This window comes from Furipterus horrens, unplaced genomic scaffold (genome assembly GCF_987537825.1).
Source record: "Furipterus horrens unplaced genomic scaffold, mFurHor1.1.pri manual_scaffold_6, whole genome shotgun sequence".
In the NCBI taxonomy this organism is placed as follows: domain Eukaryota; kingdom Metazoa; phylum Chordata; class Mammalia; order Chiroptera; family Furipteridae; genus Furipterus; species Furipterus horrens.
The window spans coordinates 72,195,464-72,218,094 of record NW_028327176.1 but is presented as its reverse complement, the minus strand read 5'-3'; the positions used below and the strand labels follow the sequence as shown (position 1 = coordinate 72,218,094).

Below are 22,631 nucleotides of genomic sequence, written 5' to 3'. Positions count from 1 at the left end.
CCTTTCCCTCATCAGTTTCTGTTCATAAATTGGGGTTCCCCACCAGTGCTGATTCTGGGAGAGAGTGAAAGGTGGCTCCCTGGGTGACTGGTCAGCACAGGATCTCAATTACTTTAGCTGGGACTTTGGCCAGGACTTGCCTTTGATGCACCTCTTTTTATGCCTTTTCTGTTCTAATTCATTATCTGCCAGGGATCCTGCATCTGGTAAATAATGGGGTTGCCATAGCAACCAGTCTCCCATCGCCATGGTACCCAGGAGGTAAACAACTGGAAGCTGCAGAGGCTCTTCCCTAGCTCCCCCAGATCCTACAGGCTTCTTTGGGTTTCCTGGACGACTGGGGAGGGCCATATCCAAGCTCTGCAAAATCCTCCCCCATTCCCATTCAGCTCCCCAGCAGCCTACTCACCTGAAACCCACTCTAATCCCTACCAACCACTGGGGCCTCATGGTTTTTCTTCCTTATCCTCCAAATGCATAAATTGAAACCAGGGGGTAAATGGTTTTCCCTCTGACCTAAGTCATATCAGCTGCACACTGACTACTGTTAAGTAGAAATCACAAGGTTAAATCCTGTGGGAGAAACAGAATTAAACAGATGCAGTCCACTATGGACACGGTGGTGTAGTGCAGGAGACCAGCTCTCACACCAGGGGACAGACAGCCTGTGCTCCGGGCTGAAATAGAGGTGATTACAGTGCCCTAGGAAAGGAGAGAGGTGGGAGAGACTGACCCCTGGTCAGGGATGGCCTCCCAGGGGAGGTCATATTGGCATTAAAACTTGAAAAATGAAAGGGATTTCAGCTAACTGGAGAGCAAGAAGGGAAACCTCTCTAGGCAGAGGAACTAGCAGGAGCAAAGACGTGTGGATCAGTGAGGAGCAGAAAGGCTCTGCTACAGTAACCTAGGTCTCAGTGGCTTAGCCCATCATTATGCAACATTATGAGGGTTGACCCCGAAAAAGAAAATACCTAGAAGAAGGGTTCCTGGTAGCTAATTAGGCTCAAAATTATTTTTTTTAAGAGTCTAGCAGTTATTTCTAAACAGGGTCTCTCGTATAAGCCATTGTTCAGGGAGAAGCCTATGCTGAACTACCTGCCTGTGTACTGAGCTCCTTGCCTGCATTGTGTTTCTACCATCTGAGCCAACCCTTACAAAGGAGTTCCTAGAATAGTATTTCAACCAATAGGATTGAGACTCCCATCTGATTGTGGATACACAGCTATATCCTCATTAGCATGTTCACCTACCAATCATACTGGCTCCATTCTGACCAATCAGGACAGTGCTTTTTGGACCAAACTGTGAAGATTTGGTGTCGTCCTTTGCATGAGGGCAGACCAATCAAGGACCAGTGTCAACAACTTCTCTCTCTGTAAGTCAGTTTCCCGCCACCTTGGGAGCACACTTTCCCTTTCCACTGAAGCCTAGATTTCCTTAACTGAAAGCTGAGTGGTCCTGTCTCAGCACACCTGAGTGGCAAGGGCAGCCTTGCAGCCATGCTGTTCCATAGCCCTGCTGTATCATAATTAAGCTGTTTGCATTGAATAAAGTCTTCTCCTTCACCATACCTTAAGTTGGGGATTCCTGTTGGCATTGAATTGGCACCAACAACCCTCAGTTGACATGAGGCATTGGGGGAACCTGCATCATGGGGGGAGTCCCCTGGCCTGAAGGGAGACAGAAATACAGGAAAGCACAGGGTGAGCTTGAGGGAGCAGTCTCTGCCAACTGGTGAGACGAGAAAATTCATGACACACTTAGGGAAAAGGTAAGTAATCTGGTTTAAATAGAGCATCCCATTTAGGCTGATATGGTCCCAATTACAAAATGTCTTGAATGTCAGATTAAGACTCTGCTGGGAAAGATAGATGACCTCTGAAAGTATCTGAGTGACATGATTAAAACTACCTTTCAGATACAAAAGAATACCTTTATCTATCTATACTCATTGGTATAAAGTACAAAAACAGGTGCAACTAATCTATGGTGAAGTCGAGACCATGATTACCCTTGAGCAGATATCAACTGGGAAGGGCATGGGGAATGAGGCTTCTGGAGGGGGGAGATGTTCTGTTTCTTGATCAGGGTGCTGGTTACATGGATATGTTCACTCAGAAATTTCACCAAGCTATATGCTTATGCTGTGTATTCTTTTATGTATATATGTCATGCTTCAATAAAAAAAATTTTAAAGCTACCTTTCAGAAAGACCTTAGTGTCAGTGAGGAAGATTCACTCATTCATTCATTGCACACTTACTGAGCACCTCCTAAGTGCCAGATTTTGGGTGGATTGAAGAGGTGAGATTGAGGAGGGGAGGGGAGCAATGGGAATTGTTTCAACAATCCCAAAGAGGGAAACATAGGCCTGAACAAAGGTGGGAGCAGAACTCAAGGAGGCCTCTTTTGTCCTCCTTCACAGGACTTCCTACATTCCATCCTGTATTATAATGGTGTAGTGTAGGGTTAAACTGAAACAGACTTTTGTTCCCCAGTTCTGCTACTAGGTGACTTTGAATAAGATGTTTAACCATTCTGAGTCTCAGTTTCCCCATGTGTAAATTGGAAGTGTTAGTTACAATACCTGCCTCATTGGATAGCTTAGAGGAGTAAATGAAGTAAATGCAGTTTCTTCCTTTGCACAGTGCTTGACATAGCAAGCACTCAAAGTTAGATATGACCATATCTTATGATTTTCTATAACGACAGAGGATCCCTCTTATAATCATGTCCCAAAAGTAAATTAAAGAAAACGAAACACACATACACTTCCTGTGTCTGCAGCTAGGCTTTGAGAAACAGGTCTTTGGGGAAAGAAAGGGAGGTCTCGTGGTGGTCAGAGGGGAGGGTTGTGGGGAGCAGATGGACTTCTGGGAAGAGCATCTGTAGGCCTGGCTACAGAGATCTGAGTTCTCCAGTTTTCACAGCATCTGGAAAGCAGTTTCATCTTCTTGGAATCTCACCCTGAGCAGCTGAATCTTATCTAAAGCAGTCATTTTAAAACTGAGCATACTTAGAGCTGAGGAAACATCAGTTCTGTGTTATCTCTGCTGAAGGCTAAGACACTTTCTAGGCATGAGGCAGTCCTCTGTCTGGTGGTTGGGTAACATAATTGATAACCTTGTTATAATTTCAGTGCATTCTCTTTCACCCCAAATCTATTTCTGTTCTTGGCAACAATGTTAATTTTTATTCTCAGGCAGGAATTGAAAATCTGCATCTGGCATATGCCTGTGTTATAAAAACACAGAGTTCCAGAGGGAGAGCTCTAGCTCACAGCCATTCCAGAGGTTTCTTTGGGAAATGAAACTCAACCCTTCTAACTCAGATTCCTTCTATCTATCTTGGTGTGGTGACATTCCTGGGGTTGCCTCTACCTAAAGGGGTGAGCAAAGTAGGTTTACAGTTATAATACAAATAAATAAATAATGCAATAATTAATAAATAATGATACAAGAATAAAGTCTGTATTTCCCATACTCACAATTGTAAATCTACTTATGCCTACCCCTTTATACTTCGCCACACAGAAAAGGAAAACAAGGACTCTTACCTCCATATCCCTTATAACCTGGCTCAGCCCTGAGTCACAATTGGACATACCCCTGTGGTTTAAGACTTGAGCTGCCCTTTTGGACCTTTCCTGGGCAAATGAAGGAAGCTTTGGTATTTACTGGTCCCAGAAATTGGCCTTGTTTATCGAAACGCAGGAGATTAAGCTTGCAGTCTCTACAATTAGCTTGTCTGCTATAGTCCTGGCTGTGTGAACTGTGTACCTCGGTTTGCTCATCTATAAAATAGAGATGAAAATAGTACTTACCTCATGGTATTATTGTGGGATTAAATGAGTTAATACTTGTAGAGCAGGGCCCTCAAAAATGTTGTTGCAGTTATTATTATTATGATGATATTTTGACATTTCTCCCCTTTGTTACATTTCTGGTTTTTTGAGTTCTTTGTAGGAGGTATTCTGAATTTTGCATTTTAAAAGTGTTTTGATTTGAGATTTAATATTACTTCTTTTTTCTTTATATCATTCATATGCCATAAAAATCATCCATTTTAAGTATACGTTTCAGTGATTTTTATATTCTCAGTTGCTCAATCACCACAATATAATTTTAAAACTTTTCAACAGCCTCAAGAGAAACCTGTAGCCATTAGCAGTCATTCTCTTTTCTGACCACCCCCTCTCTCACCCCTGGCAACCACTAACCTACTTTCCAACTCTATGGATTTGCCTATTCTGGACATCTTATACAAATAGAATCATACATGTGGCCTTTTGTGTCTGGCTTCTTTCACTTAGCATAATGTTTTCAAATTCATCCACATTTTATTCTTTTTTCATTGTCAAATTGTCACCAGATAGAAATCAAGAAAGGAGGCAAAACAGATTCAAAAAAGAAAAGTTGCCCTAACCACTGTGGCTCACTTGGCTGGGCATCGTCCCGCAGAGCTAAAGATCACCAGTTCAATTTCCCATAAGGTGCATGCCTGGGTTGTGGGTTCAGTCCCTGTCAGAGGGGGTGCAAGAAAGCAGCCAAATCGATGTTTCTCTCTCACATTGATGTTTCTCTCCCTCTTTTTCTCCCTCCCTTCCCCCCTCTCTGAGGGTAAGTACATAGAATATTTTTTTTTAAAACAGCTAATCTTAAAAAAAAAGAAGAGGTTTACTGAAATCATGGTGGAGATAAAGGAGAAAGGGAGGGAGCTTGATGCATCAAGGGAGTGCACACTGGCAGAGAGTATGGCTCCTCAGATGCTGCTGGGGTCTGGCTTATACAATGCTGGGTTTCCTCACACAGGCACAGAGTACATTTCTTTCTTGTCCAGATTCCTGTCGTGGGTTGGCAGGAGCATTGGTTTGGGGGTGCCTAAAGAGAAACTTTAATCTTGTCTAGGAGAGGCTCAAAAAGTAACTGAAGAATGTTCCCATCCATCTTAAAAGAGTCTCAGCCTGTCTCAAAATAACATTTCAGCTGAATAACATTCCACTATGTAGATACACCACATTTTGTTTATCCAGTTATCAGGTGATGGACATTTAGGTTGATTCCACTTTTTGGCCATTGTGAATAATGCTACCCTGAAGATCTATGTACAAATTGCTGTGTGGATGTATGTTTTCATTTCCCATCAGTATATATTTAGGAGCAGAATTGCTGGGTCATGTGGTAACTCTATATTTAGATTTAGAGGAACTGCCCAACTGCTTTCCAAAGTGGCTGCACAATTCCTATTCCTACCATTTGTGTATGAGGATTCCAGTTTCTCCTATCAACTCTTGCTATTGTCTTTTTTTATTATAGCCATTGTAGTTGGTGTGGAGTGGTATCCCATCATGATTTTGATTTGCATTTCCCCATGAGTAAATATGTTAAATATCTTTTTTATGCACTTGTTGGTTATTTGTATATCTTATTCAGAGAAAAAGCCATTCAAGTGCTTTGCCCATTATTTAATTGGGTTGTCTTTTTATTATTGAGTTGTAGGTGTTCTTTATATATTCTGGATACAACTTTGTTACCAATATATGATTTAAAAATATTTGCTCCCATTTTGTGGGTTGCTTTTTACTTTCTTTTTTTTATTATTTTTGGTTTTTCATTTACAGTTGTCCCCTTTTCTCCCAATTTCTCTCCCCTTTTTACTTTCTTGATGGTGTCATTCAATGCACAAAGGTTATTTTTTATGAAGTCCAATCTATTTTTTCTTTCGTTATTTATGTTTTTGGTGTCATATTTAAGAAACAATTACCTAACCCAAGGTTGTGGAAATCTACACCTATGTTTTCTTCTAGGAATTTTATAGTTTTATCCCTTAAGTTTCAGCCCATGATGCATTTTGAGTTAATTTTTGTGCATGGTGTACATTCTTTTGCCTGTGGATATCCAATTGTCCCAGCAACATTTATTGAAGACTGTTATTTCTCCTATTGAATTATCTTATTACCCTTGTGAAAAATCAATAAAAAATGTGAGTGTATATTTCTGGAATCTGAATTCTCTTTCACTGATCTATTATTATTATCTTCCTTATACCAGTATGACACTGTCTTGATTACTATGGCTTGGTAAGAGGTTTTGAAATCAGAAAGTGTGAGCCCTCCAACTCTCTCTATTCTTCTTTTTCAAGATTTCAAGATTGTTTTGGCTATTCTAGGTCCCTTTAATTTCCATGTAAATTTAGGATTAACTAGCTCACTATTTTCTGCAAAAATTCCAGTAGGGGTTTTGATAAGGATCACATTGAATCTATTAATCAGTTTGGGAAGTATGCCATCTTAATGGTATTAATTTTCCCAATGTACGAGGTCTGTCCAGAAAGTCACCAGCCATGTAATATGAAAAACAGAGACATTTATTGAGGAAGATACAAAATACAAGAAACATTGTACATAAGACAATGATATCTCAGTCTCCTTCAAAGTAGTCACCTTGGGACCTCACACAGTTCTCCCAATTGCCATCAGCTGTCCCATTGTATTTTTCTGAATCTTATTGATGGTCTGAAATCCTTTCCTTTTCAAGGGTGATTTTAGTTTTGGGAAAAGCCAGAAGTTGCAGAGTGCCAAATCTGGGCTATAGAGGGGCTGAGTCACCTGGGTGATTTGAGGTTTTGCAAAAAAACTCTGCATGAGATGTGATGCATGAGCAAGTCTATTGTCCTTGTGAAGCTGCCAATCACCAGTTGCCCATAGCTGCAGTCTTCTGAATCATCCAAGTACTTTCTGTGGAGGAATGTTCAAGCTTCGTGGAAAAATTGATGCAGATTTATTGCTCTACTGGCTCAGTCATTTTGAATGTGATGGCCACATAGTACACATGCTCGCTCAAAGGCGTCTACTGCTCTCACTGACTAGTACAGTGAAGTTGTCATTGTTCATGCATGCACACCCAGTCCACTCTCCTTGAACAGATCTTTCCACTTATATATATATACATATATATGTATATATACTTGTATATATATATTTAAATTTATTTCAACAATGTTTTACAGTTTCCACCATACAAATCTTCTGTTTCATTGGTTAGTTTTATTTTTAGGTATTTTGTTATTTTGCTGCTATTAAGAATGGGATTGTGTTCTTGATTTAATTTTTTTATTGTTCACTGCTAGAGTATAGAAATAAAATTGATTTTTGTATGCTAACCTTGTATGTTGCCACACCACAAAACTCATTTATTAGTGCTAATAATTTTTAAATAAATTCTTTAGAGTTTCTATATAGCAGATCATGTCATCTGCAAATAGAGATAGTTTTACTTCTTTTCCAGCATGGTTTAGAAGGATCTTTACATATTTTCACCTCCTTTGTTGCTTTCTTGCTCTCTCCCTCATAAACTCCAAACTGTTTTTAAGTGGAATAAAAATGTCCAATGTCACTCATTCACAGGAGCATTGGAAGGATCAAATGGGTTAATACACATTTAAAGTTATTAAAACAGCACCAGCCAAAGAGTAAATACATGGTTGGTATTATCAGTGACATCATTACAATTACTCACTGATTCCTCCTCCATTTATGCTACCCATTACATACCATGCATATATCTGGGTGTTTGGAAGAAAACATATTTTTTAAGTAAAGGGAGATAGTTATTGCCTTCAAGGCTTTTGGAATTAATAAAGGAATACGGATAGTACAAGAAGAACTGGAATTCTGGTGAGCTGTGTTAGATTGCTGGCCTACTTAGGTGTCCAGGCCAAGAATGATGGAGAGAGTTAGTGAACACAAAAGCTACAATCAAATCCTGAAATTGTAACAGAACCCACGGGCCGTTCAATTATTAGAGGCCCGATTGCCCACTGCCAGAAGCATTACTCAATACCAGAGTTTGGTGAAAAGAAAAAGAATTGTTTATTTAATGGTTATATAGATTTAAATTATTTGCGTATTTCTGCCATTAAGTCTAATTTTCCTTAAAACACCCACAAACACATAGTTCTGCCTCCCCCTACCAAACCAGGCTAGTTTTAGAAAAGTCAGATACAGTTTTCCTACCTCCCAGGCACAGTTTAGCTTTACTGGCAGCTCCCAATCATTCGATCCTGATTGGGAAGGTTTTGTCTGTGTTGTGGTGCCCTCCAGCTCTTAATGCAGAACCATGTGGAGTTCCCAGCCTCCTTGTAAACCGCATAGAGTTCTCCCTTTCCTTTCAAAGCTGCATGGTGTTCTCCCTTTCCTTTCCAAGCCACATGGAATTCTCTTAGCCAAAATGTCTGCCGCCTATTTTAAACCCCTGACTGCGTCCTCTGACGCAGTGGGTGTGGTAACCAGTTCTGACCATTCACAGAACCTTGCACAGGCTCTTTCCACACCATTCCATAGTCAAAACCTCTCCCATCTTCTTGAGGCCTTGGAAGAACCAAAGCCTTTTGCGTAACTGAGAAGCTAAGCTTCTAGCCATAATCATGCAAAGGTGTCTTAAAAGCTGTTCCCTTTTTCCATCCCCCAATCCTCAGGCTCTGGGGATTTTTGGACACCCCCACTCTGTAACAAAATGTGTACAGCATGTGGCTAACATGCAGTAAATGTTTAATATTAATAATGTTAAATAAATATTATGTTTGCTCTTTACTTGAGAAGCCACCTTACCCCTTGTACCTCAGATTCTATGTCCCAGAGATTCCATCCATTTGATAGTTTTTCAATTTATCTGAGTCACTACCATAAATCCAATTCAAGCAACTATTCTCTCTCCCCTAAAATACTGCATCATTTCACTGCTCATCCCATATCCACTCATGTTCCCTGAATATGTCCTCCCCAGTATACCCCTTCTTGATACAACTTGCAGGACTCTTGGATCCATCAGCTGCCCTACCAGACTATAAGATCCTTGAGAACAGTCTTCGTCTTATATTTCTTCGTATGTCCTGTGATCAGCCAGAAACTCACTGTTGTATAAATGAATAAAGTTTTAAAAAATCAAATCATTGAGAAAATCATAAAATTTAACATCATAGATTTAAGCTATCAAACATCAGAGATGAACCATTAGCATCTGAGCCAACAGCTTCCCTCGGTAACTCATGGTGAGTTGACCTTGGTTAGCTAAGACCACACTCATGCTTTGGTGCCATGCTCTGAGCTCTTGCACTGACCTTCCTTTTTTTTTCCTTAAAGTTTTATTTATTTTTTATTTTTAGAGAAAGGAGAAGGGAGGGAGAAAGAGAGGGAGAGAAACATTAATGTGTGGTTGCCTCTTGAGCGCCCCCAACTGGGGACCCAGCCCACAACCCAGGTATGTGCCGTGAATGGGAACAAAACCGGTGACCATTTGGTTCACAGGCCAGTGCTCAATCCACAAAACCACACCAGCCAGCTGCACTGACCTTCCTAGGATGTGGAATTAATTTAGTCCTAAAGTGTGTCACAGGGCTATTGCTAGAAATCACTACCTTCTTCTGGACTGGCCTCTACTGACATCTGACACACTGAAGCCACATGCTGCTAAAGAGAGCTAGTGCTCATCTATTTCAGAGAAACTGTCCTCAGGGACTCATCTTTCCTGGAAGGCTCTGATCAGAAATCATAGAACTGGCCAATCTTTGTCTTCATGTTCTTCACACCAGCCCTGCACTCACATCAGTTTTGTTATCTCATCAACCATAGGAGCATCTTCCAATGTTCGCTGATAGGGAAGTATTCATGGTCTGATTTCTAGCACCAGGATCATGCCATTGACAGGTTTTACCTATTTCTTCACTGCTTAATGTCTCTGAGTCTCAATGAAGCCATTTTTAAATGGGGATAAAAATCATAACTATCCGATGAGGTTATTGTGAAGACAAATGAGATGAAATGTATATTGGGTTTAACATCACATTGTAAAGATTTTATGAATGTCAACTATTATTAGTTTTTTATGTTTTGTTTTAAAACAGGATTTGGAGTAGCTATGAAAACATGAGCAAAATTACAAGAGAAAACCAGAGTCAGGACGGATATTGCATTACCCCAGAAAATGAATATTTTAGCTTTATTACATCAGATAGCATCTTGGCCATTCATTCATTCATTCATTCATTTGCTGGATCAGCACTTAAATTGGAGCTGCTCTCAGGAATGGCAGCATATATGAAGGAGTAAGAAACTTTGTTTATGCTTCAGGTAGGGGAACAGAGCCCAAAGATACCCAACTGAAACACAGTGTGGCAGCAAATGTGAGAAAGTGGAGAAGGCTTGCCTAGGGGAGTAGCCCTCCTGTAGGAGGAGCTGAGTCTGCAGTTACTTCCTGTTTTGATCATATCTGCTCTGTGTTCATGTTTCAGCAACCATCTTGGGGCTGAAGAAGATGGCCAGGATTAACACCCAATACTCCTACCCCAGCCTGCCCCACCCTGCAGTAAGGACCACAGACAGAGATCTTGATCACCTTGAAAATGGCCTCAGCAGGTAAAATGTCCTTTTTATTTTATGCCTGGAAAAGGTTATTCCCATAGCTGATCTACACTGTGGGGGAAGAATGCCTTTGCCTGTGGCCAACCACCGGTCAGTGGGCAGGGGCTATTCACAATTAAAAAGTTACATAACCTCTGGAAAGTATCAAAATGAAGATTCAATTCTACTGTAGAAACTTCTCCAAACCACCACTTTCCCAGCTTTACATCAAACATGTACTAGACTCTATCTGTGCACCAGCCATTGTCCAGGGCACTGGGGATTCCTTGCCCTCACTTCCAGAGGCAGGTCAGGATTTACCCTGTGCTCATGGGCCTGTAGGGAGTGGACTGTGCCCTGCCAGCAAAGCCATTAACCTGCCAATGATTTCCCAACACACACAGCTGTGGGAAAACCTGTGACCTTGAGCTCTACTTCTAACCTGGTTGCTAACTACTAGGAGACTTGTAAAATTCACCTAAACCTTTCCATACCTCAGTTTCTTCACCTGCTAAATGGAACAGCATTATTTTCCAAGATCCTGACACACTAGTGAGGAAGTGATAGAGTGCTTATTTGGTGCAAGTAGACTTATATTTTCATATTTCTTAAATTCCCAAAGAGTTGATTGAATGGAACCATGAGACACTTTATTTTCAATATTTATGTTATTTTTGTCCCATGTATATAATATGGAAAATTTCTCCCTCCCATAATAACTGCATATTATATGATGGACAAAAATAAAATAAAAATGCAATGACAGTCCCTCAGTCCCCACACTGAAACCAGAAAAGCTGGCATTCATGCTGTCTGTCACCTATCAGACTCAATAAGCAGATATGGGGATTGAACCTTTTTTAAAAAAGTATATCTTATTGATTATGTTGCAATAATAGTCCAATTTTTTCGCTTTGCTCCCCTCTGCCCAGTACCCCCTTGCCTCCAGCAATCCCATCCCCCTTAGTTCATGTCCATGGGTCATGCATGTAAGTTCTTTGTCTTCGTCCTTTCCTATATTATTCTTAACTTCCCCCTGTCTATTTTGTACCAACCAATTATGCTTCTTAATCCCTGCATGATCTCCCCATTTCTCCCTTTTCCCCTCCCAGCTGAAAACCCTCCAAATAATCCTTTTACCTATGATTCTGTTCCTATTCTGGTTTGCTTAGTTGGATTTTGTTTTTACTCTTTAGATTCAGTTGTTGATAGTTGTGAGTTTGTTGTCATTTTAATGTTCATAGTTTTGATCTTCTTTTTCTTAAATAAGTCCCTTTAGCATTTCATATGATAATGGCTTGGTGATGATGAACTCCTTTAGCTTTACCTTGTTTGGGAAGCACTTTATCTGCCCTTCCATTCTAAATGATAGCTTTGATGCATAGAGTAATCTTGGTTGTAGGTCCTTGCTTTTCATCACTTGAATACTTCCTGCCAGTCCCTTCGTGCCTGCAAAGTTTCTTTTGAGAAATCAGCTGATAGTCTTACAGACACCCCTTTGTAGGTAACTCTCTGCTTCTCTCTTGCTACTTTTAAGATTCTCTCTTTATCTTTAACCTTTGGCATTTTAATGATGATGTGTCTTGGTGTGGTCCACTTTGGGTCTAGCTTGTCTGAGACTCTCTGTGCTTCCTCGACTTGTATGTCCATTTCCTTCACCAAATATGGGAAGTTCCCCTTCATTATTTTTCCAGGTAAGCTTTCAATTTCTTGCTCTTCTTCTCCTTCTGGCACCCCTGTGATTTGGATGTTGGCACGTTTAAAGTTGTCCCAGAGGTTCCTAAGCCTCTCCTCATTTTTTCCAATTCTTGTTTTCTCATTCTGCACCGGTTGACTGTGTGTTTTTGTTTTTTTTCTTTATCCTTATGTTTCAAATCACTGATTTGAACCCTGGTTTCCTTCCCTTCACCATTGGTCTTGTGTGGATTTTTCTTTGTTTCATTCAGCATAGCCTTCACTTCTTCCCTTACGCGTTTGCCATACTCAAGCATATGTGTCAAGCCTGTGAGCATCTTTATCACCAGAGTTTTGAACTTTACATCTATTAGGTTGGCTGTCTCCTTATGTTAGGTTGGCTATATCCTCGTCACTTATTTCTCCCACTGGAACCTTGATCCATTCCCTCTTTTGGGCCATGCTTCTCTGTCTCCTCATCTTGACAGGCTCCTTTGTTTGTTTGCCTCTGTGTCTTAGGTAGAGCTGTGGCACCTATTATGTTGTGAGGGGTGGAGCATTAGGTGTTCATCAGTGCGGAGTGACCCACTTCACTATGTTGTGGTACTGTATGTGAGGGAGGGGTCTGAGAGAGAACAATGCTGCTTGTTCAGCACTAACCCCTTTTTCAGGCACTTCTCCCACTTCTGTATGGAACTGGCGCCTCTCTAGCTGTTGCCCTGGCCATCATTCCAGGAGTGGGTGGGTCTGAGGATGCTCTAAGACTATGGGTGCCCTTTAAACAAGTGGACTCTACTGAGAGACCAGCAGTTTTTTCCTCTGCCCCAACCCCCCTGGTTTGCACAGTCAGAAGGAATGAGACTTTATTTTCCCTGGCGCTGGAACCATGAGCTGTGTGGTCTGGTCTGGTGCTGGGAGCACTCCCCAGGTGTCCCTCCCTGCTTTTTAAAGCAATTGACTGTTCTTTCCACCAACCTGCTTGTTTCCACTGCTGCTGCTGCTGTCACCACCACACCGCGTCCTCTCCACCCCAGCTCCACCCCTCCTTCCTGTGTGGATGAGTATTTCTTCTTTATATCTTTGTTTGTTGGACTTTTGTGCAGCTCAATTTTCTGGAACTTCTGCTTGTCTCTAGTTTTCAGGTAGTTGTATTCTTTCTTAGTTATAGAGGGAAATGCATCGTGTCTGTCTAGGCCTCCATATTGATCAGAAGTATGGGGATTGAATCAGTATGGGCGCTTTATTCAGATGGTCAGTGATCTGAGAAGATGGCGAGTTTGTACTCTAACAGACCATCTTAAATTCCATTTTAAACTGACTTTTTATAAGGAGAAGAAAAGTGTAGGTAAGGGGGTGGAATTCAGGGAAAATGTTAATTAGATAAAAGCTGCACCATTCCTTCATCTGTGCCCTGGGTGGTGGTCTTTATCGGTTCCCTGAGTGATAGTCATCTCACCCTGGAGTACAATGGCTCAGATACCATCCTGAATTGCCTGCAGTCCTCCTGAGGCACAAAGGTGAAACTGCTTTTGGTCTCCTGGAGTCAAGGTGGGTCAGACCTTCAGTTCCTGAAACAATAGCTTTTTACATACATTGATTACTAAGCTTATTAGCTATTAACTGAAACTAAACTTTTTCCAACATTTGAATGACCCATCAACATTACTGGCATTGGGTTCCCATCCATCACTTCTCCTCACTCAGATGCACATTTGTCTCTTCTTTGTCTGGGTTCTTGGTTCCAGCTCCTTAACAAACTCTGCTAATAAATGATGGACAACAATTTCTAGAGAGATTGAGTCCTTGTTATTGAAAATTTATGAAACCCTGACCAGTGTGGCTCAGTTGGTTGGGAGTCATTTTGCAGAGCGAAAGGTTTCTGGTTCAATTCCTGGTCAGGGCACATGCCTGGGTTCTAGGTTATTCCCAGGTTGGGGTCTTTGCTGGAGGAAACTGGTTGATCCATGTTTCTCTTCCTCTCTTTCTCCCTCCTTTCCCCTCACTCTAAAAATAAAATACAATTTTGAGGAAAAAGAAAATTTATGCAACCCTTGGACCCCCCTTCCCCATTAGGTTCAGCAGAGAGAGGAGAAATGAAAGGCGAACAGGCCATAAGTTTAAAAGATTTGGCCAGCCGCAAACAGGTGGGCTGTGACAAAGGTGGTGTCAACCCCAAGTAGCAGCAAAGTAAGGATTTTTAAAGGGTGGGGGAGTATGGAGGGACTTTCAAAAGTCCAGATGGGCCTAGTGATAGGGAAGTAGGCTCTGAGAACAAGGAAGTTGCTAAAATCTTGTCAGCAGAAAAAGATATCTTTGTTAAACTGGATAACCGCAGGGCATAGGCAGTTACTGGGGGCAGCATATTTATTGGGGGATTGCTGAAATTACACCTGAATTCCCAGAACCCAGGTCTTATGCCTAATCTTAGGGAATTCAGGTCTAATTAAGATGGAGTCAAAGCAGTTCTACTTAATACACAGGAACAAACACAGGGAGGCTGCCAAATTGAGGAGAAAAATAAATATGGCGCAAGTTAAGGAACAACAAAACCCCAGAAAAAGAACTAAACAAAACAGAGATAACCAACTTATCAGATGCAGAGTTCAAAACACTGGTGATCAGGATGCTGAAAGAATTCACTGAGTATGACAACAGCATAAAGGAAGAAATGAAGGCTATACTAAGTGAAATAAAGAAAAATCTCCAGGGAACCAACAATGAAGAAGAGGAAGCCAGGATTCAAATCAACAATTTGGAACATAAGGAAGAAATAAGCATTCAACTAGAACAACAGGAAGAAATGAGAATTCAAGAAAATGAGGATAGTATAAGAAGTCTTGGGACATTTCCAAACATACCAACATCCAAGTCATAAGTGTGCCAGAAGGAGGAGAGGGAGAGCAAAAAATCGAAAATTTACATGAAAAAATAATGAAAGAAAACTTACCTAATTTGGCGAAGGAAATAGACATACAAGTCCAAGAAGCACAGAGTCCCAAACAAATTGGACCCAAAGAGGACCACACCAAGACACCTCATAATTAAAATGCCAAAGATTAAAAATAAAGAGAGAATCTTAAAAGTAGCAAGAAAAAAGAAAAGAGTTACCTACAAAGGAGTTTCCGTAAGACTATCAGCTCATTGTTTCAAAAGAAATTTTGCAGGCAAGATGGGGCTGGTAAGAAGTATTCAAGGTAATGAAAAGCAAGGACCTACAACCAAGATTACTCTTTCTAGTAAAGTTATCACTTAAAATGGAAGGACAGATAAAGTGCTTCTCAGATAAGGTAAAGCTAAAGGAGTTCATCATCACCAAGCCATTATTACATGAAACGTTGAAGGGACTTACTTAAGAAGAAGAAGATCAAAACTATGAACATTAAAATCGCAACAAATTTACCACTATCAACACTAGCTCTTAAATAAATAAATAAGCAAACAATCAGAACAGAAACATAAAAATAGGTATGAGGATCATTTGGAGGGTTATCAGCTGGGAGGGGGAAAAGGGAGAATGGGGGAAAAGGTGCCAGGGTTAAGAAGCATAACTGGTAAGTACAAAATAGATAGGGGGGTGTTGAATAGTATATGATATGAGGAAGCAAAAGAACTTATATGCATGACCCATGGACATGAGCTAAGAGGGGGGAAGGTGCTGGAGGGAAGGAGGGTACCAGGTGGAGGGGATTAAAGGGGGAAAAATTGGGACAATTGTAATAGCATAATTAATGAAATACTTTTTTAAAAGAGTTGTCAAATTTTGGAGGGATTAGGTAGAGATAAAAAATATAAATGTTAGGGCAGTCAGTGACACAGGCTATGAAAGAATTCACAAAGAGAAGAAAGTGTAGAGAGGAAATATTTTATTCACTCTCCAAGTGAGGAGAGGGGCATGGTGTGGAGTGATACACCAGCAGAGGAATAAAAAGAGATAGATGTGTTTACCCTGTGCCGGCAGGTGACCTTACCACTGACAGGAACATCAGCCGGATGCCCTACAAATGGATTTAACCCACTCAGACAGGAGACTCAATGGAAATCCCATGTGAGAGAGCCACACTGACAGAGAGAAAGAAAGCATATTTAAGAGAGAAAGCCCATTTTACCCATAGATGTGTTTATCCCATGCTCTGAGGTAGGCCTTATCAATGCTTAGGGTACCTGCCAGATGCCCTGGGAATGGATTTACTCCACTTAGACAGGGGACTCAACTCCATGCCTGCCTGTGGCCTTACCAGTGACCAGAGCACCAAACAAAGGGGAAGGAATAGGTCCCTTTGAATGTCAGGAGTGATCAGTTCCTGATTCACTGGGCCCCATGTCCCCAGATGTCACCTGGGAACAGTTGTGTGGGGTGATTCCATATCCAGAGGGCAGCCTTACCTTCTACCTCAGCATTGACAAAATGCATCTTGATGAAGGATTTATTCCACAGCTGATAGGTAGGTTTCCCCACACTGATCAGGGCAAGAGAAAATGTAATGAAAACAAATCCAGGTACCACCAGAATCATAAAAGAATGTCACCAGAGAGAAATAAGTGGAGGAAGGGGTACTGGAGCCTGAAGTATCTTTCTTCACAAATTTAAAACTTTTGCAACCTTCACAAACCTTTCTGAAACTTTCACAGCTTTCTTATCCCTTTAGAAATAACCACCTTTAAAATAAATCATTTTCAATCCCTGTCCTTCAAAGTTGCATCTCTGTGCCTTATGCCTTCTATTATTAAAACCATACAATTTTTTCCAACTTAACTTGAAGTCAACTTTTAGAAACCTCAATTTCCAATAATAACCAAAAAGTAAGTAACCAGCATTCCCTAGATTGACTTATGAACACATCCCATAACCATTAGAAACATAAATCCCTCTATTGGCATACACACTCTCATTTCAAGAAAACACCTCCAATAAAGCATAAGACATTTATCTACAGCTCCAAATCCACTCTACAGCCCCTTTGTAATAAAAAAAAAAATTAAAAAAAATAAAAAACCAAGTGCAGATCTAGCAATCTATGTTTTGGTATTTCACATTATTTCAAAATACCTAGACAGTCAATAACATTTATCATAATTTACTAATTTAGAAAGGAATAACTGAAATAAATTAAATTAATTTGCTCAACTAAAGCTAAGGTAAAAACTTAGGTATGTGACCTGACTGGGAATCAAACCAGCAACCTTTTGGTTCACAAGCCAGCATTCAAGCTACTGAGTCACACCAGTCAGGGCCCAACATTTTTATTTTAAAAGATGGCCTAAACTTCCAGCCAAGATGGAGGCCTAGACTGACACATTCCATCTCCCTCCACAACTAAGAAGGACTACAACTACCGCAAAACCAGAAACAACCAGAAGTTCTAGAAAATAAAGCTCCATGGAAGTCCAACATATGAAGTTATAAACAAGTGGTGCTTGTCTGGATGGCTAGGAGGGGTGAAGCCAGGTCGGAGAAGTCAAGCTATGCTGGTGGCGACAGCTACAGCAATGGGCAGAGGGACTGTGGTAAGCACAGACACCCATATTTAAGGAGAGGCGAGAAGGGCCTGGGAGCACCCCTAGCTGCAGACCAAACTCGTCAACTCCCGATTCCAACGCCGGGGAAGGCAGACCCCCATTGCCTTGGACTGTGATGCTCAAAGGGTGTGGGGATGGAGGAGGAGGCTCCCAATCTCTCGGCAGAGAGTGAACGGCAGGAATCCATCTTGGACCCCCGCCCCAACACAAAGCGCCACAGCGTGGTGAGAAGGGTCACCTGGTAGTGACATGTGCACAGGGCTCTGTCCCTGATAGAGTAGGAGGTATGACAGCTCCGCCCAAGAAGGAAAGGTAAACAAACCTGTCAGGATGGCAGGGATCATGATAGAAATCCCAATCACTCAGCTGACCAGACAACAAATATATGATTTAACGGACCAGCAAATAGATAATCTTTCTGAGGCTCAGTTCAGAAATATAGTTATAAGATAGCTTACAGAACTAACAGCAGATCTTAATAAAGACGGGGAAGGAATGAAGGCTAGTCCTGCTGAAATGAACGAAAACACATAGAAAACAAGTGATGAGGGAAGGAAAGCCAGGGATCAAATCAACAAACCGGAACATAGGGATGGAACAGTCGACCAGTGCAGAAAGAGGAAACAAAAAGTGAGGAATATGAGGAGAGGCTCAGAAACCTCTGGGACAGCTATAAGCGAGCCAACATCCAAATTATAGGATTGCCAGAAGGTGAAGAAGAACCAGAAATTGAAAAAATATGTGAAAAAATAATGAAGCAGAACTTCCCTGACTTGGGGAAGGAAATAGACATACAGGTCCAGGAAGCACAGAGAGTTCCAGAAAAACTGGACCCAGGGAGAACCACACCAAGACACATTATAATCAAAATGTCAAACATAAAGGATAAAGAGAGAATCTTAAAAGCAGCAAGAGAGAAGAAGGGAATTATGTACAAAGGGGTCCCAATTAGACTATCAGCTGATTTCTCAAAGGAGACTCTACAGGCAAGAAGGGACTGGCAAGAAATATTCAAAGTAATGAAAAGCAAAGATCTATAGCCATGATTATTCTATCCAGCGAAGCTGTCATTCAGAATAGAAGGGCAGAGAAAGGACAAAGTAAAACTGAAGGAGTTCATTAGATCCCAAACACTGTTATATGAGATGTTAAAGGGACTTGTTTAGGAGAAGGAGGATCAAAACTATGAACATTAAAATGAAAACTGTATCACAACAACCCACAACAGAAGCCAGGGAATTGAAACAAAGGCAAACTAAGTAGGCAACAAGAGTGGGAAAAGAATTATAGATATGGGGAACATATTGGGGGGAGGTCAGCGGAGAGGGGGAAGAGGGAAGGGGAGGGTGATGGTAGAGGAATTAAGAAGCATAGTAGAAGGGAGTGGAGTAGACAGGAAGATGTTGAGAAGAATTATATGCACAACCAATGGGCATGGACTAAGGGGTGGGGGGACAACTGGGGGAGGGTCACTGGGTGGAGGGGAGCAGAGGGAAAATAAATTAGGACAATTGTAACAGCATAGTCAATAAAACATATAAAAATTTTTTAAAAAGATGACCTAGACAAGAGTTCTTGAAGACCAAATATTTGCATTTCAAGAATGTAGGGAAAGAAAAGCAAGCTTCTCCTAGAAGGACTTTGGTTTCATCAGGCAAAGGGGTAGAAAAGCAGCTTGAGTTTAAAATGCCATTTTTTCTCTGCATTGAGAGACCAGACCAATTTTTCCTAGGATTTAGCAGCTCCCAGGTCTTACGGAGTAGAATATAGAGTGTTTTACAGTCTGAGAGTGGGATGAGCTTTTCTGCCCCTTTGTACCCTTGTTTTTACTTAATCTGGGCACAGTGGAGCCAAGCCTAATTCCAAACAGGAGTTGAATGTAGGACTTGGGTTATGTGGATAAGGAATAGCATCACCAATGCTGGGTAATACTGATTAAAAGAGCATGGACAGAAGGGATCAGAGTGCTGCTCAGCTGGAAAACAATTGGGGTGGGGGGAGGTAGCATGAGGCAAATCTGAATGAAAAGGCATAATTAGGAGTAAGAGGCCTGGAATCCTTGCCAATGGTTAAAATATGGTCTCCTCCTCTCCAGAACTAAACCTAAGGAGGGGATTGAGATGGCGACAGTAAAGGTTTAGTTGAAGAATAGTTTTACAGTTAAGAGATCTGTCCATGGACCAGATTTCTTGGCCACTCAATTTGTATTGAGGCCAGGCCATGTTGCAATAGAAAATCAAGCCCTCAGGCTTGAAGTCTTTAAGTCCCAGAGCCTTCAAGTTCTTAAGTAGATATCCCAATGGGGAGTCTTTCAGTGGGGTTGATTGAGTATTGCCCTTGGTGAGAACTATGAAAAGGGGAAGGATATCTCAGAGACAAGGACAAATGAGAGCAGGGAAGGTTTGAGAAGGGTATCCCGACTCAAACGACCTAGATATCTTTGGCCAGAGCTGAGCATCCTGGAGCCTGAGGGCCAACCATACATGAGGATTTGCCTCAGAACCAGGCACCTTGGGCCCCAAGAGAAAACTAAACTACTAAGATATGTCTTAGAGCCAGGGGCCCTGAGCCCCAAGAGCAAACCAAACCCAGGAGGGAGATAGTTGGAGGTGTCCCTCCCAGCGGAACACCTGGGAAAGTGATAGACCCAGTACTGGGGTTTATGACATTAGCAACAGGATGAGGGGATAAGCTATCACTTTTGATAGGATGTTTTCGTCCTAAGATTCAGAGAGACTTACCAATCACTGGCTGTGAAGATGGATGAGGAGGAACCTGTCTGCAGAGTCCAGAGAGACAAAGAATTAGAAGCCTCCCTCCAAACCTCACAGAGACAGGGTTAAGGGGTTAGCCCAGGTTGAACTTCCATTGCCCACTGCTGTCCTAGTTGCAAGTCTTAGGAGGCTGGAAGAGAGGGAAAAATAGAGAATGTCCTGTGCGGGCCACCAAAATGTCAGGGTGATAGGTGAAGTGAGCCATGATAGAATTCACAAAGAGAGGAAAGTGGTTCACCACCAAGGGCTGAGAACCATGTTCAGGCTGGGCATGGAACAGTGGAGTCCAGGCCCCTCCCCTGCTTCCCAATGCAGCCCAGCATCTGTCTAGTCATAGACTAATTTTCCCTGTAAGATTTATTTGAATACAGGGCTCTGTCACATACAATAAAATATTTTAAAGTTTCAAGTCACTATTTTAGGGGATGAAATGGTGTTTGAACAAACCACAGATCTTTGCCTTAAAATTCAAATTCTTTTAGAATGCCTTTGGGAGAAATAATTGTGAATGTGTGTCCTTAAATATTAATCACTTTTTATCCTTGGTGATATCCAGAAGCCTGTGTGTCGGGGTGGACCTTTGCTGCGTTCCTCCAGGAGGGTGGAGACACCATGGCCTCCTCTCCTGAGAGAGCCCTGCCCTCAGGTTTTTTTTTTTTACTAAATTGGAGACCCAGGTTTATATTTCTCTTTTTAAATGATTGGGGTCATTTTCCTAGTGAACAGTCATAAGGAAGAATGAAAACATTCCATTTGAACAAAAAATTAAGTTTACTCCCTGAAAATACCAAAATAAAAAGTCTGGACTTTTTATTTTCTATTTAAATCTCTTTAGTTGACTCAATTATTTAAGAGCTGCCTGACGTGTTTTTGAAGATGACACAATGGGGAAAGACGTCAGAATCTGAGAGAGAAAATTGCGGCTAGGATTGAAGCACCCCAGGCCCCAGCCCAATGTCCTAGGGTAGCTACTTTAGGTGAGCTTTGGCTCATGGGAGACTGTGTTCATGTTTTCTCCATGTTGATCCCTGAGCAAAGCCCCAAGTAATTATCACCAAAGAAAATTATTACTGGAGAAACCCCAGTTCTTCTCACAGACGCAGTAAAGTGTTACAGATCAGCAAGCCTATTAGCATGCAAGCGAAGTTTATTAATGCTAAGTTCTAATGGGAGAGCAAAAGCAAGGGTGGCATGGTAAAAGCAGAGTGGCCTGCAGCTGGATTATCAGCACCCGGGTAGCCAGAGGCCAGGTGGCCAAAAAAAAAGGAGTGTCCAGAGACCGGCTGACCAGAGGCTCCCCGTGTGGCCAGAGAGAGCCAACACAGAGCGAGTGTTTTGTTCTGAGGACTTACATAGTTGATGGGATGAGGCTGAGGGAGGTACATATTGATTGAGAGGTAAAGGTGGTGCCAGCTTTCCTCCAGAGAGACATGATTAACAAAAGGTAGGTATGCATGGGAGTCTGTTATCCCTAATTCTTATCTTGCTCTAGACTGTATTCATTTTGCATACGTGTCGGGAGGCAGGCAGTTAACCAAAGTTGTTTCATGGGCTTTTCTCTGGGCACTGTAGACCCCTCCCCTCCCCACTTCCACACCTTGGAAAGAATATAGTCTCTGGATTTTCCTTTCCCCAGCTAGTGGAGATGATATACACAACTTTCAAGGCGTCCCCCAACCCTTACTCTATCATAGTTTACTTGTGTTGTTTGGAATGCCTGGCGGTCTTATCCAACCAGACTCAGGACTATTGGATCAATGGGTGAGATGTGTCTTCCTTTGCTTTTAGCCTCCTGTATTAAGTTCTTTGTTAGAGTGCAATGGTGAGAGTCCTGCCTTGATTACCCCTCTGGCCGCTCATTCCTAGCTGCTACCTAAGTGCTAAAAGGTGTTTCCTAGCAACAAGGATGCTAGCTACTGGCCAGCAACAGCAGCACAGTCTCAGAGTTCTTCCTCTGCTATCTCCTGCAACAAAACCATTTTCAGCTGCTTCCCCACAGAAGGCAAGGATGCAGTGGCTTCAGTCCCCTGGGCACGTGAAGCCAATGGGAGTGCATGCTGATTACTCAGGGCTTGGGAGGAGGAAAAGAAATATAATGTATCATCATATTCTCCACTCTCATTCTAAAAGGTCACTTCTGTTTACTTTCATGTCCCCAGAGTCACTGGAGGAAGACACCAGATGCTCCATAGAGGGCAAAGGTAATTACCTCTGATGAGACCTCTGTCCTCTTGCAATGACAGAGGAAATCTTTACCTCGTGGACAGCAAT

At 41.7% G+C, this 22,631-nt stretch overlaps 1 protein-coding gene across 1 annotated transcript in view; it reads left to right on the top strand.

Annotated features, from left to right (window-relative positions):
* Positions 1–22,631, top strand: part of CNGA3 (cyclic nucleotide gated channel subunit alpha 3) — a 50,801-nt gene that overhangs the window by 1,040 nt on the left and 27,130 nt on the right. The window contains exon 3 of the mRNA XM_090280758.1: positions 10,287–10,410. Coding sequence (XP_090136884.1) covers positions 10,287–10,410 — 124 coding nt within the window. The remainder of the gene's footprint in view (positions 1–10,286; positions 10,411–22,631) is intronic.